The 16,040-nt window shown below is 44.9% G+C and overlaps 1 protein-coding gene and 1 long non-coding RNA gene across 4 annotated transcripts in view; one reads left to right on the top strand and one right to left on the bottom strand.

Moving 5' to 3' along the window:
• AFAP1L1 (actin filament associated protein 1 like 1) overlaps positions 1-16,040 on the top strand; it is a 70,028-nt gene that overhangs the window by 5,024 nt on the left and 48,964 nt on the right. Inside the window, exon 1 of one of the 2 annotated variants that reach the window (XM_058440012.1) lies at positions 11,749-11,924. The exons of the other annotated variant lie outside the window; for it this stretch is intronic. Within the exon in view, the coding sequence (XP_058295995.1) occupies positions 11,867-11,924 (58 nt within the window). The 5' untranslated portion in view covers positions 11,749-11,866. Of the gene's footprint in view, positions 1-11,748; positions 11,925-16,040 lie in introns of those variants that run through there. 2 annotated transcript variants of the gene reach the window in all.
• LOC131383670 (uncharacterized) lies at positions 7,031-11,620 on the bottom strand. 2 transcript variants are annotated; one of them, XR_009213857.1, is made up of 3 exons: positions 9,092-9,143; positions 8,411-8,537; positions 7,031-7,307 (listed from the first exon to the last, which is right to left on the bottom strand). It is a non-coding gene; the product is annotated as an uncharacterized LOC131383670 (long non-coding RNA). The 2 variants fall into 2 exon arrangements; XR_009213858.1 differs by lacking the exons at positions 8,411-8,537; positions 9,092-9,143 and adding exons at positions 11,062-11,252; positions 11,517-11,620 and having other exon boundaries at positions 7,272-7,307.

A 16,040-nucleotide genomic window follows, 5' to 3' on the forward strand; every position in this document is an offset into this window, starting at 1 on the left:
TATTCAAGCCTATTGACTATGGCTGTCATCACAGTTTTGCTTTTGTGAACTTTTCGTTCTTCTTGAATCATCATCTCTTTAAGGCTATGGTCTGAATTTTTTCTGATTTTTTTTTTAATTTGCCTTCTTAATGTCCAACATTATATCTGATCTGCCAGGCTCATGTGGAGTGATTGATTTCCCCCAAGGTTCCTTTCCCCTTCGCAACTGGTTCTTTTTCAACTACTGCAGTTGAATTGAACCCAAGACATGAGTTTCTTTTGCTGCATTCTGTGTTCTTGGGGAGATCATGTTGTCTACTGGGCAACTCAAGAAATAATCTGATGCTCTTCTTTTCATGGAATGAGATTTTCATTGCTCAACAGATGATCTAAGAATCCATTCTGCCTGTGTCTTGCCTCCGTTGAACCAGCTTTTGAGATCCAAATTAGGAAGGCCATGTCTTCCCTACAGTGTCCATTGACCAAGCAGCCTGTAGCTAATCTGTATGATGAGCTCCCCCTGCAATGACTTGAGACCCAACTTCTGTCCCCAAGGCTGTGCATTTCCATGCAGACATACCTCTTCCCTGACATCCAAGTTCATTTCCTACTCCTTCTATGGTAATGGTCTTTTGAAAGGAACCCTTATCCATATTCGAATCATCTTTTTGATCCAAACATATTTCATGAGGTCATCTTTGTCAGTGTTGGGACTCAGTGGAGCTGAGTCGTTCAGAGAATGGACAGATTTGGGTTTGAGTTTTGACTGCAACTTTTTGTATGACCTTGGGAAGTCACTTTCTCTGACCCTTCAGTGTCTTCATTTGGAATGTCATGGCAAGAGTAATACATGTAGTCTAGCACTCAGAATTTAACCACACTCTGCAATGGGTGTAAGGAGTCATACGGGGCTGTATGACTTAACTGTTCCCTGTGGAGGCTTCTCCTGGTCACTGGGCACTGCTTCCGTTTCTTTGTCTCCCACAGAAGCTGTTTGGCTTCTCCATTTTTGTCAAAGTTTTGCCAGCCTCTCCCTCAAATACCAGTTTCAAACTCCCGTTTTCACATGAGTGAGTATTCTGCCAAGTAAGTTCCTCCCTCCCACCCTCTGCCAAGAACATATCATTACTCCATTCTCATCTTTGGTCCAGAAAAACAATCCTGGTTTTAGATACCATCAGCTTCTCACACCCTTCTTAATCTTCAAGAAAACCTCAGAACCAAACAAAAAAGTGAACCCATCTGTGTACAACACCCCCCACCAAACCCCAGTATTTTCCTCCTTCCTTTCCTGGCCAAACTTCTCAAACAAATGGTCAGCAACTCCTCTTGCACACTCCTTTCACCTCCTGCAGCCTCACTTCCAATCACACCCTCCACTGAGAGCCCTCTCTGAAGGATCACAAATGGCTTCCACTTCCATTGGACCAAAGTCTAGCCTTTCACCTCTATCAAATCCCATCTCCTGGCCTCTAGCTCTGTTGAGCCTCTACTCCTTTCTGATGTATTCTCCTAATTTGCAGAGACGTGAAAATCACGGATTTGGGGGTCGAATAAGTCTAGGTTAAATAACCACTGCCTCATCCCTCCAGGAAGCCTTTTCTGCCTTCTCTCTGCCCCATCCCAATGTTGTAGGTGCTCATAGCCTCTGGGCCTCTCCCACACTAAGACAAGTTACCCAGCCAAGTTGTTTCCTTAGTCTGTAAAGCAAGAAGAATGACACTCATAGTTGGGAGACTGAAATGCAATAATATTTGCCCAGCTCCCAGTGCCTGGTCCATAGTAGGTGCTTACTAATTGTTATTTCCCATCTTCTCCCACTTGCTCTATCTTCCCTCTTGCTCTGTCTCTATCTTCTTGCTCTGTCTTCTTTAATGGCACTTGCCCCTCTCTCCGCCGATCTCCAGACCACCTCAGCCCTCTCGCTACACTCACTCCAATGAAGAACTAAACCCCTCTATGAGAGTAACTCTCAGATGTCCATCACCAGCCATGATTTGGCCTCCAGTTCCTCATGACCTCCTGCCTATAGTACATTTCCATTCCGAGATCAACTCCGCTTTGGGTGACCCAATTTTGAACTCATCTTATTCACCACCAAATCAGATGACCCTTCCTGTTTCTCTTTTTATGCTAACAACTCAACCACATGAGAAGTTATTGAAGGAAATGGGGGTGTTTGTGAACAAGACTAAAGTTGAAGTGGGGACATGGAATCAGTTCTCAAATTCATTGTCCTGTAGAAGAGGTAATAGAAAGTTTCTCCAGAAGGAGATTAAACAGAGGCCAGTTTGGGCTCAATCTAAGAGAAGCATACAAATGAAAAGAACTGTTCAATGGCAGAATACAAGTTGCATAGGGATGTAATGAGTCAAAGTTTGAGTGGCCACAGATCAGGGAAGCCACAGAATGGCTTAGTATGTAGCTTAAGGACTACTCTCACGTAAAATTCAAGAAGCTTTCACAGCTTGACCCTTTTGCACAATATAGAGAACAGGACTTCTAGGAGTGTATGTTTCAACCTAAAGCATTCTTTTTTATATTTAAATGTATAGTATATTATACCTTTTAATAGGACTTATGAATTATCTATGCTTAAGGACGGAATTTGGGGAGACGGCCTGATGCAATTAAGGACAGTTATTTACAGCTACTGGTCTGATTATGCTTAAACCCTTCAGTGGTTTCTCATTGTTTGTAAAACATCAGCTACTGTCCTTGTGGTGCCTCAGGCCTGCCCTGTCTGCCCTCTGCACACTTTGCCAGCTCGCTTTGGACCCCCACCTACCTCTTGCCCTGGGCTCTTCTCACACTGGCCCTGCTCCTTGCAGCTTTGAATATTTTATGCCTTCACCTGGTTCACCCTTGCTCTTCCTTAGCTCACTGCTGCAATGACTTCCTCGACGCAATGTTTCCCAATCTCCCAAGATACATCCCTGTTGTAGATGTTCAGAGCACCCTGCGCTTCTCAATCACAGTTCACTGTGGGCTTGAATTAGCTGTTCATATGAGCTCTGTTGGGGCAGGGCTCTTTTCTCCTTGCTCTCTGCCCTTCCCCCAGGACCTAGTGTAATGCTTGATGCATAGTAGGTGCTCAATAAATGTCTGTTGAGATGATGAATAAATGAAAGTGAGAGTACACAGTTCACGGAGTAGAAGTTGGATATGGCCACTTTCAACTCCAGGATTCTCCACGTCAATGATTCTCACTTTAGGGACAGAAATGTAGACTTCATCATTATCCATCATTTCCTTTGCCTTCATCCTTTATACAATCAAATCCCAAATCCTGTTGACTATTATTGGGAAATATATCTTGGATGGCTTCTGTATCATGTTGCCTCGGATAGGAGCTTCCTGTTTCTGCTCTTGCCTTCTCCAGCCTGCCTGAAGGACCTTTCCCTATTTATCTAAAGCAGTGGTTCTCAAATCCAGCTGGGCTCAGAATCACCCCCTGTGGAGCCTACTGAAAATACACCCACAAAGATTTGATCAGTGGGTCACAGGTTTGGGAATCTGCTTTTTTTTTTTTTTAGCACACCCCCCAGGTGATTCTGATGTAATCACAAGTAATTATCACACACAAGGGTGCTAATTACTGTTTTCATGCACTGCTTTTATCTTGACCCTTGACCTTGCTCAAACACCTGCTTCTAGTTCTGTCTTTCACACTTTTCAACTGAATGAGACTCTAGGGTCTGGGTCTGTTACCCAAAGCAACCTCTGAAAGCATGAAATGTCTCATTTTATCTTTAAAAAGCCATGAAAATTTTTTGTTGGCATCCATAATATATCTAACCCCTTCTGTCACCCTCTCAAAATCTCTTTGTACAAAATGGACCTTCGGAGATGCATTGTGTTTATCTTGGCTTCTCCTTCCCCTTCCCTCCCCTGCCCTCCACTATGGACTGCCAGGTGATGTGAACTCCAGCCTCCAATAAATATCCCAGCACAGAGTGCCAGAATGGAAATGGATCTGGACATGGAAGCAGAACACCCACATCCAAGCCCTGGCTCAGCCTCTCGCTTCCGTGTTATGAGAACATACATTTTTATAAAGTTTTTAACTTTTAGAAGCACTTTGACATTCACCAGTTATCTTCATTTCAGCTTAGCTTCAGGGACATTGCACATCATCTACAGAGAACTTTGTGCAGAGGCTGGACAACCCCTGCCCATGTGATCATACACGCTGTCACTTAGCAGCCATTCACGGTGGGGCAAGAAGGAACCTGTGTAATGGGGGACTCATCAGACAGAGAATTGACCCACTAAATTTTTTTTTCTGGAGACCCTTCCAGCCCTGAGTTTCTCTTCTGTGGCATCTCTTGACCCTGATGATGGCTCTATGAAGTAGATAGCAGAGACATTCTCCCCATTGGACAGATGCAATAACTAAGGTTCAAACAGATGACTCTGCTCTTCCCCCTTCCTGAAAGATGCAGCTCAGCGTCATCTCCCTGCCACATCCACCTCTAGGTCTCTCCTGACTTTGGGTTACCACCACCCTCCTCAGACTGGGCTTTTAGAAGTTTTCACCACACTTGTTGAAATATCTGTTTTATGTGTGAATGAGTCCTGAGGCCTAGGAGTATCTTTTGTGCCATATTCCCAGTGTCTAACACACAGCAAACGCTTAATAGTTACAGTCAAGTGTACTTATTGCTGAAAGCCCACCATGACTCAGTAGATACTGTCATATTCCCATTTTATACATGAAGAAACTGAGGCTTTGAAATGCCCATTTATGCAGCCCAACTCACCTCCATACCTGAGTTCTTTACCATTGCTCTCCGCTGCTTCTCCATGAATGTTGGAGGATTATCCCCAGGTTAGATATACGAAGGACTTGCTAGTTAAGATGGGCTGACTAGGTAAAGATTTCTAAGTGGGGACAAGGAGGGTGCCGAGAAGACGAGGAGGAAAAGGAGGTCTGAATAATTCTAGGGAACATCCTTTATTGATGAAGGGGTATAGCCAGGCAGCCTGCGTGAGGTTTTATTTCTTATCCTTCACACTCTTCCCGCTGTGGCCCTTGGAGTTCTGGTATTCAGCATTCATGAAGCTCTCATTCTCCTGGAATTAACAAAGAGGCTGAGCCAGGAGAGCCCAGCCGGGGTCTATCCTCCATCTAAAATTCCATTCGGGGAATCCCAGCCTTGCCCCAAGTAGGGAGTGAAGGTGCAGAGCTGGCCTGGTGTGATTCTTCTCCCTGGCACAGCTGTCAGGCTGCGGCGGGAGCAGAATGTGGCACTACATTGCAGTCATACCAGTTCTGGGGAATTGCCTCACAGGAGGCAAGCTTGGGGGCTTTTTATAGCCCTCTAAGAACCTAGAGGAAAACTGATCTCCTGAGAGAGAGAAATGGAACATGTGCCTTTTCCAGGCGCCATTCCCTCAACCATGTAGTCCCCAGATGCCTGCAGTTCAACTTAGGGCAAGAGTCACAGCTAAATGAGTAGTGTAGTGTGATGGAAGCAATTCACTGCCAGGAGATGAGGATCCTAACCAAGTTCCTTGAATTCCCCTCTTGGGCTTCAGTTCCTTCACCATTAAGGTTGAAGTATTACAGAGCAGGGACCAGCAGACCTCAGCCCAGGGGCAAAATCTGGCCTGCTACCTGTCTTTGTAAAGAAAGTTTTCTTGGAACACAGCCACACCTGTTCATTATATATTGTCTATGGCTGCTTTCTCACTATAAGGACAGAGTTGGGTAGTTGAAACAGAGGCCAACAAAGCCTAAAATATGTAGTATCTAGTCCTTTACCGAAAAAGTTGGCCAACCCCTGGATTAGACTGTAGAGAGATTGGGAGTGTCTCCCTGGAGCACTGTGGTGAGAAGGATTCTGAGGGTGTGTCCAAACCGAGGAATGAAGCACTGTCCTTAAACCATAGGAGAGTGTGTATTCAAGAGTAGTCTTGGGAAGACCCCAGAATGCCATTTACTAGTGTTTTTCAAACTACTTTTGGCCTCAGAAACCTTTTGCAAACAAAATCTTAAGCAACAGAGCTGCTATGGGTGAAGTGGGAATGGGAACACTGAGCACAGCCCATTCCATCCCTCTTACCCCTGGGCAGCACCTAAGGAAGCTATGTAGATCCCATAGGCTTCATCAGAAGAGCATTAGGAAACCACTTATCTAATCCTATCTCATTCATTCTACAACTGGGGAAACAGGTACAAGGAGTAGTGGCTTGCCTGCGGTCACCTGACAGGTTCTCATTTGGCTTTCCACATGTCACTAACGTGGTCACCAGGTATCGCAGAACACAGACATATTTCTGCTGGGGAGAAAGCCCATCCATTGGCTTTGCAGGGCCTCAGGGCTGCCATTACATTAGTGCATGGGTGACCAGGAAGTGCCCTTGCTGACCTGGAGCCCACCTAGGTTCAGTGGTGGGACTTGGCCGGGACACATTGTTGATATCTGCCCATGTTTCACTGTGGCCTAGTCAAAGTTTTGGAGAATTTTTTTTTCTGACAGCACCGAAGCCAAAAGAAGAAAATAAAAATTAAATTAAACCATATATGTTTTTATTTCATTGATAGAAAGATATATTTTTTTAAAAAACTCAGAACATACCTTACAATTGACATCTTAATTTATTCGTTTTGTTCTTTTTTTTTTCAAAAAGCTGTTGTTCAATATGAAAATATATTCAAATCAGTGGCATCTTAGAATGGAGAAATTATGATAATTTATACTAAGGCTTTCTTTTGAAGATGGAACCAGATTTATTCATTTGTAGAATAAATATTTACTCTTCCTGCCCGTTCTTGTTGAAGGGTTTGCTGAAAGCAGATCCTGCTGATGCAAAACCAAGGGGGATTTTTTTTTAGCTCCACTTGGACCAAAAAGAAAACTGATCTCCTGGGAGTGTGCCAGGAAGCCGGAGAGCCTGATGGCCTTTCCTCACCTCCAGCCAGCAACCAGGTGCAGCTCTCAGAGGTTCCAGAGAGGAAGCTCAGGGTCCCTGAATCTCCCAGTGTGGCAGAGAAAGTGAAACTTGGTCACTGATGCCTGGAACATGAGGTCATATCTAGTCAGTGTCCATCAAAGAGAATACATAAGGGAACAGAAGTTTCACGGGGCACTTCCTAGCCAGGAGCCCTGCAGAGATGGCATTCCCGATGGAGAAAATCGTGGAAACAAGAGCCCAGAAGCGTGCTCAGAAAGCAAAGCGGGGCGGCATGCTGAGAGCCCAGAAGAGCAGGTGGAGGTGAAACAGGGCCTCCGTGTCCTTCCAAAGAGTAGGGATGTATTCTCCCAGTCACTAACTGGGTGTGTCCCAGTCCTTAGAGGTTGTGCGGCTTGCAATCTGTAACTAATAATAGAGACAGGAGAGTAGAGAACTGAGGGCTCTGGCCATGGTGTCGAGTTGCCTGGGGTTTGAACCCTGGCTCTACTTTTGTTTAACCCCCTGAGTTTGTCTCTTCAACTAAAAATGGAGATAACAGTCTCCTATCTATGATGAGGGATCATTGGATTCATATAGTAAAAGCACTCAGCACATAAGAAGCAGTCACCTTTTTGAAAAAAGAAAGCAAGTGCCTAAAACTCAGGTTTAGAAATGACTGCCTTTCTTACTAAATTAGAAAGTAATCCAAGTTGTCTCTGACACTTTGACTCTCGCTCCTTGCCTGCCCATCCTGGGAAGGGATGGGATTACGGAGACGTTGGGGATAAGCCACAGGGAGTGCATGGGGCATGTGAGGATCTTTCATCATCTGTGTCACAAAGCAAAACTGGTGTTCTGGGCCCTGGGGAGCAGTGTATGAGTTGTGAGCAGGAAGGGATTATGATGTGTTGCAATTTGGGGAAATTATTAAAGCCAGCAGTGAGCTCACATTAGAATGGAAAGGGAGAGATTGGAAAGAGGTGGCCAGTTAGGAGGTAGGGCAAATATCTCAGGTGAGCAGCAGACTGTAAGACCAACTCACCTTGATGTTTAAAAGCAGAGATACATAAAACTTTAAACTCTCCACTTTGAGTTAGGGTTAATTGTACACAATTGTTAGTCTAATGCAGAAGCAGAGAGATATTTGGGGCATTTCAAAACTCAAAACATCCATTTACATGACTTTTGATCAACGTTTTCTTGGATCCTCAACCCCAGTGATGGAGGCAGGAATCACCCCAGGGTCTCCTAGAGCCTATTCAGGGGTGGATTCCTATGGGGCAGGTTCATGGGGGCCTGGCCCAGAACCAAATCCAGGTTTAACACTGAGAGGTTTCTGCAGGTGAGAGGGAAGGAAAGGAGGGAAGACTTCCTACCTGGGCAGACAGTCAGAGTGGCCATCTGAGCTCAGCTTCCAGCCTCCCACCTAGAATATCTAGTCTAGGCCCTGGTTGATTTCCTTTCATCACTGACAACCGCAGCAACATTAGTAATCATAATGAACCCTTACAAGCATGATTCATATGTACCTGGCATGATGCATACAGTCTTCATACATTGTCTCCCTTTCTTCTTGCCACAACCCTTTGAGGTAAGCACTGTTATTATCTCTGTCTTACATTGAGAAAACAGGCTTGGTGAAATGATGAAACCTGCCTGGGTGAGGGAAGCCAAATCCCAGGTTTGATGTTGGATACATCTGACCTGGGTTCACAATGCCACAGCTACCCACTGTACTGACTCCTCCCTAGCCTTCCTGACGAGGGACTATCCCACCTGGGCTCCATCCCTCTTGAAAGGGATACCTATCTGCCTCTCTTAGTTCCAGGTTGCCGGAAAGTTCTTCTATACACTAAACCTAATATTGTGGTCTTGGAACTGTCACTCCTGATCCATTTCTGCTCCCCAAGGCCCCAGTTCCCCAGGGAGCACATCTGCTCCACCCCTTCTCTTCTCCCACTCCCCAAGAGCCCTTCTGTTCTTGGAGACATTTGTCAGAGGCAGGATTCATGGGGCCTCCCTAGTCTGTGGTCCTTTCTATGAATTCCAGGTTGTCACTTAGCCCCCCCACCCCAGTGCACCTGCTGTGTACCCATTACTGTGCTGAGCACTGGGCAGATACGAAGTCAGGCATCATCTCAATCCTCATGGATTCACAGTGGACATCGAACAAGTCATCTACTCTGGCTCATAGAACAGGGGAATCTCACCTGTCCAGGAAGGCTGGATCAGCCTCTCGGAGGAAGTGGCATCTAAACCAACTCTCAGAGGATAAGCGAGGACTTTCTGGGGTGTGGGGGGAGATTTTAGATAATAATCATATCGTCAGCTTGGCATGCATCAAGGACTTCTCTAAGCACTTTATGTAACACCTCACTGGATCCTCACAACAGCCCTGTGAGGAATAAGTATTATTATTATCCAAATTTTGCAGATGTGGAAACAGACACAGAGAAGTCACTTGCCCAAGGTCACACAGCTACCAGGAGGTAGCAGTTGGAAAACAGATTATGCAGAGGAAATACCACAAACAAACAGCACCAGGGTAGGGTCCCAGATATTGCAAATAGGTCAGAAATAGTAAAAAATAATTTTTAAACTCTATTGAATAGAACAGAGCCAACCACATACTCCTATTAGTGTAGCCTGTGGCATCTGTTGATGATTTTCTGATTCCTTGATCACACTGAGTTTTCTGCAAGCCGATTGTCCACCTAATGCTTTGCTTTTCTGAATGAGGTGCTATTCAGTCTCTTCTGAATTCCAAATGAGTTCCGTTGTTTGATTGGAAGTGGGAGGTAAGAGGATGGCACATTTATATTAATCACTATTTACTGATTTATAAAACTTCAGTATACAGGGTGCTCTTGCTTCTCACCAGCATCATCAGCCTTGAGTCTCACAACAGGCCTGTGGAGGTAGGGAGGGCAGATCACCCCACTTCTATGTTGAGGAAATTGAGGCTCAGAGACACACAGCGACTTGCCCAAGGTCACACAACCAGTAAGTGTGGATCTGGGGCTTGAGCCCTGAGATTCTGGCTCCAATGCCTGTGTTTTCTCCAGAGCACCAAAACACAGTGCACTGTGGGAGGTGGAAAGTTTCCAACCCTGGCTCCTGTGGCCTCTGGCAAGTTTAACCTTGCTAGGCCTCAGTTTCCTGTCAGTAGAACTGGGATAAGAGTTCCCACCATATAGGGTTGCTGCAAAGAGCAAATGAGATAAAGGCACTGAATGTTAGGCACAGAGAATATTCCTACAATGGAATAGCATGTAACAGTCAAAATGAATGAACACGATGACAAGCAGCAATATGGATAAATCTTAGCAGCATAATATTAAAGAAAAAAGTCACAAAAGATTACCTATAGCACTATATATTCTTTTAATAAATTTTTAAACTAAAAATTTAAAATAATATTTTCAGGAGTACATCTGGTTGTACTAAAACTATATACAGGGGAAAGCAAGGACATGGTGAACACAGCATTCAGGATGATAGTGAGATTGGGCAGGGGAGGCATGAGGGCGGGATCATAAAGTTAGATGTAAGATATTGTCAAGATCCTGGCTTTTGCTTTGAATGGTAGGTTTGTGTGTGCTTACTCCATTATCAAAAATAACTACATAAATAAATAACTAAATAAAAATATGGCATGCATGGGCCAATAATGAGAGTATCTCATGAAGCAAGGATTAGGATTAATTTTTGTCCACCTGAGGTTCTATTATTATTTATTTTTATTTATTTATTTATTTGAGATGGAATCTCACTCTGTCGCCCAGGCTGGAGTGCAGGGGTGCGATCTTGGCTCACTGCAGCCTCCGCCTTCTGGGTTCAAGCGATTCTCCTGCCTCAGCCTCCTGAGTAGCTGGGACTACAGACATGAGGGTTTTTTGCTTTTGGGGTTTTGTTTTGTTTTTTGTATTTTTAGTACATGTTATTTTTAGCACATGTTAGCCAGGCCGGTCTCAAACACCTGACCTCAAGTGATCTGCCCACCTCAGCCTCCCAAAGTGCTGGGATTACAGGCGTAAGCCACCTCACCAGGCCATGAGGTCCTATTTTTTAAAAGAAGTAAAAGTGTAAGGCACAGTACCCATCATATAGGAAGTGTTCAATACATGTTGGCTGTTATTATTAGATAGCTTTATTATTATTGATTATATAACCCACATACCCCTAGTCAGAGGCTTTGCTGTCAGCCCTGGGAGGTTGGTGAGATGGGTCCCCAAACTCAGACGTCTCAAAAGCAGAAATCCCCAGCCTCACCTAGGCCTCAGGCCAGACATCCGACCTGGTGAATGAACAGCAGTTGGGAGTCAGAGGAGTTCACTGCTGGTTCCAGCAAGCTTTGCAGGTAGGAGACACCTATGAAAAGAAGGCCAGAAGGTACGCTAGTGCTGCGATTGAAAGCTTAGGCTCTGGAGTGAGGTCTAGGTTTGAATCTTAACCTGCCAGCTGTGTGCCTTTAGACAAATGACTGTGCCTCTCTGAGCCTCACTTGGCTCGTGTGTAAATGCAGGCAAAAACAGAACCTACCTCACAGGGTCATTATGAGGAGTAAGTGAGGTAATCCAGGCAAAATGCTTAGCACAACATCTGGAACATCACTTTAGCGCTTGAAAATACTACCTGCTTTTACCATCAGGCATCCCAGATTACTCCCTGGAACTACTCTGCTTCCCCACGCCATTGGTGAAGGAGGCGGTGCAGGACGCTGGATGCGGAAACAGCTGCCATCTTGTGTGAGGAGTGCGCGTGTGTGTCACAGTTTTCCACTTCCTCCTGGACCCATTTCCTTTGTGAGCTCAACAGGGAGGAATCCGCAGACAAAGGAACAATTCTGGGAGAGCCCAGTCCCACAGCCAAAAGCTGTTTCCTCAGAAGTGGGTGGCCTTCCCCTACTCCCTCCTGTGTGGTCTGGAAATGCCTTGGGGAGAAGAAGCTATGGCTTCCCTGGAGGCCCAGAGCTGAGAAACAAAATGCTCCAAGTGACGGCCCTCCTGGTGGATGACGGGAACCTGGGCAAAGCTGATGCGAGTAAGGCCATTGAGGATGTGGGGCTTCCCTGAGCCTGTCACCCTAGCCTGACTCCTGGGAAGAGTGTCACCCAGAAACTCCCCATGACCACCCTGTCTTCCTGAAATAACAGTGCATCAAAGAATGGTGCTCTACCATCTCTAACAATAATCCCTACGATTTACCAGCCTTTTTCCAGCCATTCTTCATTTCCCCCTCACATAAACCTGTGCATGGGCTTTCTAAGCCCCTTCTTACAGAAGAGAAAAATGATTCTGAGGGGGTTAAATAACTCACCCAAAATTACATACTGGCAAATGGGAGGAGTTAGAGCCCAAACCAAGTCCTCCAAGTCCCAAATTCTTCCCACTATTTTTTGCCTTCTCCCTTCTTATGAATGTTTCTGTGTTTCTATCCTGTGGAGTGAAATTTGTACTATTCTCTTAAGCATAAAAGGATATTCAGTTTCCTGCAATCGCTGTAATTAACACACACAAAAGTCTTCCAAGGTGACCTCACTACCCCTGCCCTCCCTCACACAGGGGCTATATTTAACTCTTGGAAAGCACTAAGACAGAGGCATTGGCTTTGCAGCTGGGTTTTTTTTTTTTCTGCCCCTTTGTCATTCTTTTCCAGCCCGCATGTACAGTGGGCTTCCCTATCCAAGCTGGGACAACAGGAAGTGTTTGTCTTAGTGATAAACAATGCGAGTCCAACCAGTGCCATCTCCTTCTACATTCTGCCCACTGTTTGGCCTTCACTTGGACTCAGAGAAGTGCTTGTAAATTCAGAGGAAGGAAGGGAGATGTCCTGATGGCCCCAGCTGGGTAGATTTGCAACAACTTGGAAGAGTCTGTGGGCAGGGGAAGGAGAGATTTCTCAACCCAGGAAGTGAAGGGCAGTTCTGCCGGCCTCACCTGAGGAGCTGGTGACCTCTCTGCAAGAGTAAACCCAGAGCTGGACACAGACAGAAGAAGCATCCTGAAGGAAAACTGGGGGAGGCATAACAACTAGATCCTCCAGTCCAGTATTCTCATTCTAGCATCCTCAGTTTCCACATGTGTAAGTGGGGCTAATCTACCTTATTGTAAGACTTAATTTATGGGTCGGGAGCGGTGGCTCACTCCTGTAATCCCAGCACTTTGGGAGGCCGAGGCGGGTGGATGATGAGGTCAGGAGATCGAGACCATCCTGGCTAACATGGTGAAACCCCTTCTCTACTAAAAATACAAAAAATTAGCTGGGCATGGTGGCGCACGCCTGTAGTCTGAGCTACTCGGAAGGCTGAGGCAGGAGAATTGCTTGAACCCGGGAGGTGGAGGTTGCAATGAGCTGAAATCGTGCCACTGCATTCCACCCTGGGCAATAGAGCCTCCATCCCCCAAAAATAAGACTTAATTTATGTAAATAATACATGTAAATCCCTTAAAGCAGAATATGTCTTATAGTAGTAATGGAAGAGTAATGGAGATAGCTAACATTTACTGAGCGCTTACTACGTACCAGACTCTGTTCCAGGCACATTCACATGTGTCGGGGCCTGTTCCCGCTGGTGAGGTAGATACGCTCATGTTACTGATGGTGTACATGAGGCACAGGTAGTTACGTGAGTGCCCCAGAGGTACACAGTTTGGAAATTGGGGAACAGGAATTAAACTCAAGTGGTTTAGGTTGCTCAATATCTGTTATCATTATTTCTCGGTGTATATGTTAGAATTAAAATCCACCAACTACAAAATGTGCATCACTAAATCAATTGGCAGCCGTATTCATGTGAGGGATGTAAGTTGAACAAAATAGAGCATTTGGGAACCTAGCCAAGTGAAAAATTGGGCTTTTGCCTCCTTTTACATGCTGGGGGTACTTTTTGTTGCCTGATTTTTTTTTCTTTTTTTCAAGCCTCTCTTTACTATACTGAGCCACTATAAGGCCAGACATGGTTTTAAAATCACATTAACTAGCCGTTAGACTTTATCAACTCTTAAAAGAAAATAAACTTTGCTCCAAGAATTTATTGTTCCATGTATACTTAAACATTTGCCCTATGTTTGGCGCTAGCCAAAGCTGGCAATGTTCCTGCACTCAAGGAGCTCAGGCTTAATTTGGGGAAAGTGACCATCATCAAAAAATACATAAGTAAATACAAAATCTTGCCATGTGAAGTGCCACAGGGAGAGATACTTGATGCTACCATGGCATAAAATGGGGGGAGTAGGTGCAGTGAAGAAGACAAGGAAGGTATCCCTGAGGAAGTCAGGACTGAGTAAAGCTAAACAGGATGTTACTGGCTGGCAGGGGAAAGGAGTTCTGATAGGCAAAAGGAACAGCTCATCAAAGTCCCTGAGTTGAGAGGCTGAGGAACAGAGCGTGAGGACAGCCTGGAAGGAGGTGTCTCTGGAAAAGCCTGCAGGGTGCCTAACGCCTGTAATCCCAACACTTTGGGAGGCTGAGGTGGGCAGATCATAAGGTCAAGAGATCGACACCATCCTGGCCAACATGGTGAAACCCCATCTCTACTAAAAATACAAAACTTAGTTGGGCATGGTGGCGTACACCTGTAGTCCCAGCTACTTGGGAGGCTGAGGCAAGAGAATCACTTGAACCCGGGAGGCAGAGGTTGCAATGAGCCGAGATCACGCCACTACACTCCAGCCTGGAGACAGAACATGACTCCGTCTAAAAAAAAAGGAAGGAAGGAAGGGAGGGAGGGAGGGAGGGAGGGAAAAGAAAAGCCTGCAGGGTTTGAAAGTCACAGAAAAGGCTGCTCTTCCTTTCCTTCACCCTACCCAAGCACTGAGCTCACATCTGATCAGCATACTGCTTTTCTTTCCAGGGTGACTTGCCTCCCCACTGGTACAGTGGGTCGTGCCCCACTAATATGGTCGTTTGTTAAAACACAGTATGCAGAAAGTTCTCTCTAAAATAATGATCGGAAATGTTCCAAGTAAGGCACTGGTTCTTTCTCCAGAACAGGAGCCTTTATGAGATGGAAATTGGGTCATTTTTCTTTGCATAAGAAAGGAAATTTGAGTAAATCAAAAGAAAAATTGTAGGCTCTTCATAAAACCACAGCCTCACAGTGGTCTTTTTCCATTTTTAAATGGTGCTAGTTGCACTTACTCTGACTTTGAAAACGAAGGATAAGTTATCTTTGTGATCTCTGTAAAGAGGCTGGTCAAATAGTGAGATGGGGAAAAGAGAAGTTGTATATTTTCCTACGGCTTTGCATTTAATGAATTTGTAATTTGCAAGCTATTTCCAAGCATTTTTATATGTTCCAGAGTCTGAAAGGTACACAGGAATGAGATCATGAGTCCAAGTGCCCAGCACTGGGCCTAGTTTGATAGGAGCCAATACAGGGTTTATTATTCTTGTTATTTGCTGAAATTTAATTACTCACTTGTCTTTTGTTATGAACTCATTATCTTTGTGATTTATAAATAAATCTGACTTTCTGTGTGCTAGTGTCCTTTCTGGCTGTGATAAATACCTCTTGCTTTTCACTCAGGCTGCATCAGGGATGTGAACCAGGTAGCAAGTGGTAGTACTTTTTATTGATAGCTTAATTTCTGCTATCTAACATCTTATTTTGATTTCAGTCATATGGGGAGGAGTGAGGAGAAGATAGAAAAGTGATCTTACTCTTAGTTGGGCACTCACCAGGAACAATAAGCACTTAGCAGTCTAATCTTAGATATATTTTAAATAGGTTTCTAAATTTATTTGAAAAACTTTTTTGCAACCCAGAGAATAATTATCCCTCATCTTGGGTTTCTGAGCCTCTCTGCCTCACTTAAAAGATTGAAAACTTATAAACAATGATTAGTCCATTTCTTCCTGTTGTATCTTTTTTCATCGTTGGAATTCACTGTACCTCCCTAAGACTCAACTCAACCAAGCAAGATAGATGGAATTTATTCGTGGTTCTAAATAAACTGGAGACATAAAGTCAGTTCTGTCCTGATGCCCGAGTCTGCCAAGAGCAAAGACAGGAGAGGGGGGCAGCTTAGGAATTGGGAACAAAATTTTTCCTGACTGGGGACAGCAAGGACCCAGGATATCTGGGTTGCGTTACTACCCCTCTGTCTAGAAGATATTGTCTCCTCACCTTGCATGGAGGGGGTCCTTGGAATGTGA

Source organism: Hylobates moloch, unplaced genomic scaffold (assembly GCF_009828535.3).
Source record: "Hylobates moloch isolate HMO894 unplaced genomic scaffold, HMol_V3 SCAFFOLD_6, whole genome shotgun sequence".
Lineage (NCBI taxonomy): Eukaryota > Metazoa > Chordata > Mammalia > Primates > Hylobatidae > Hylobates > Hylobates moloch.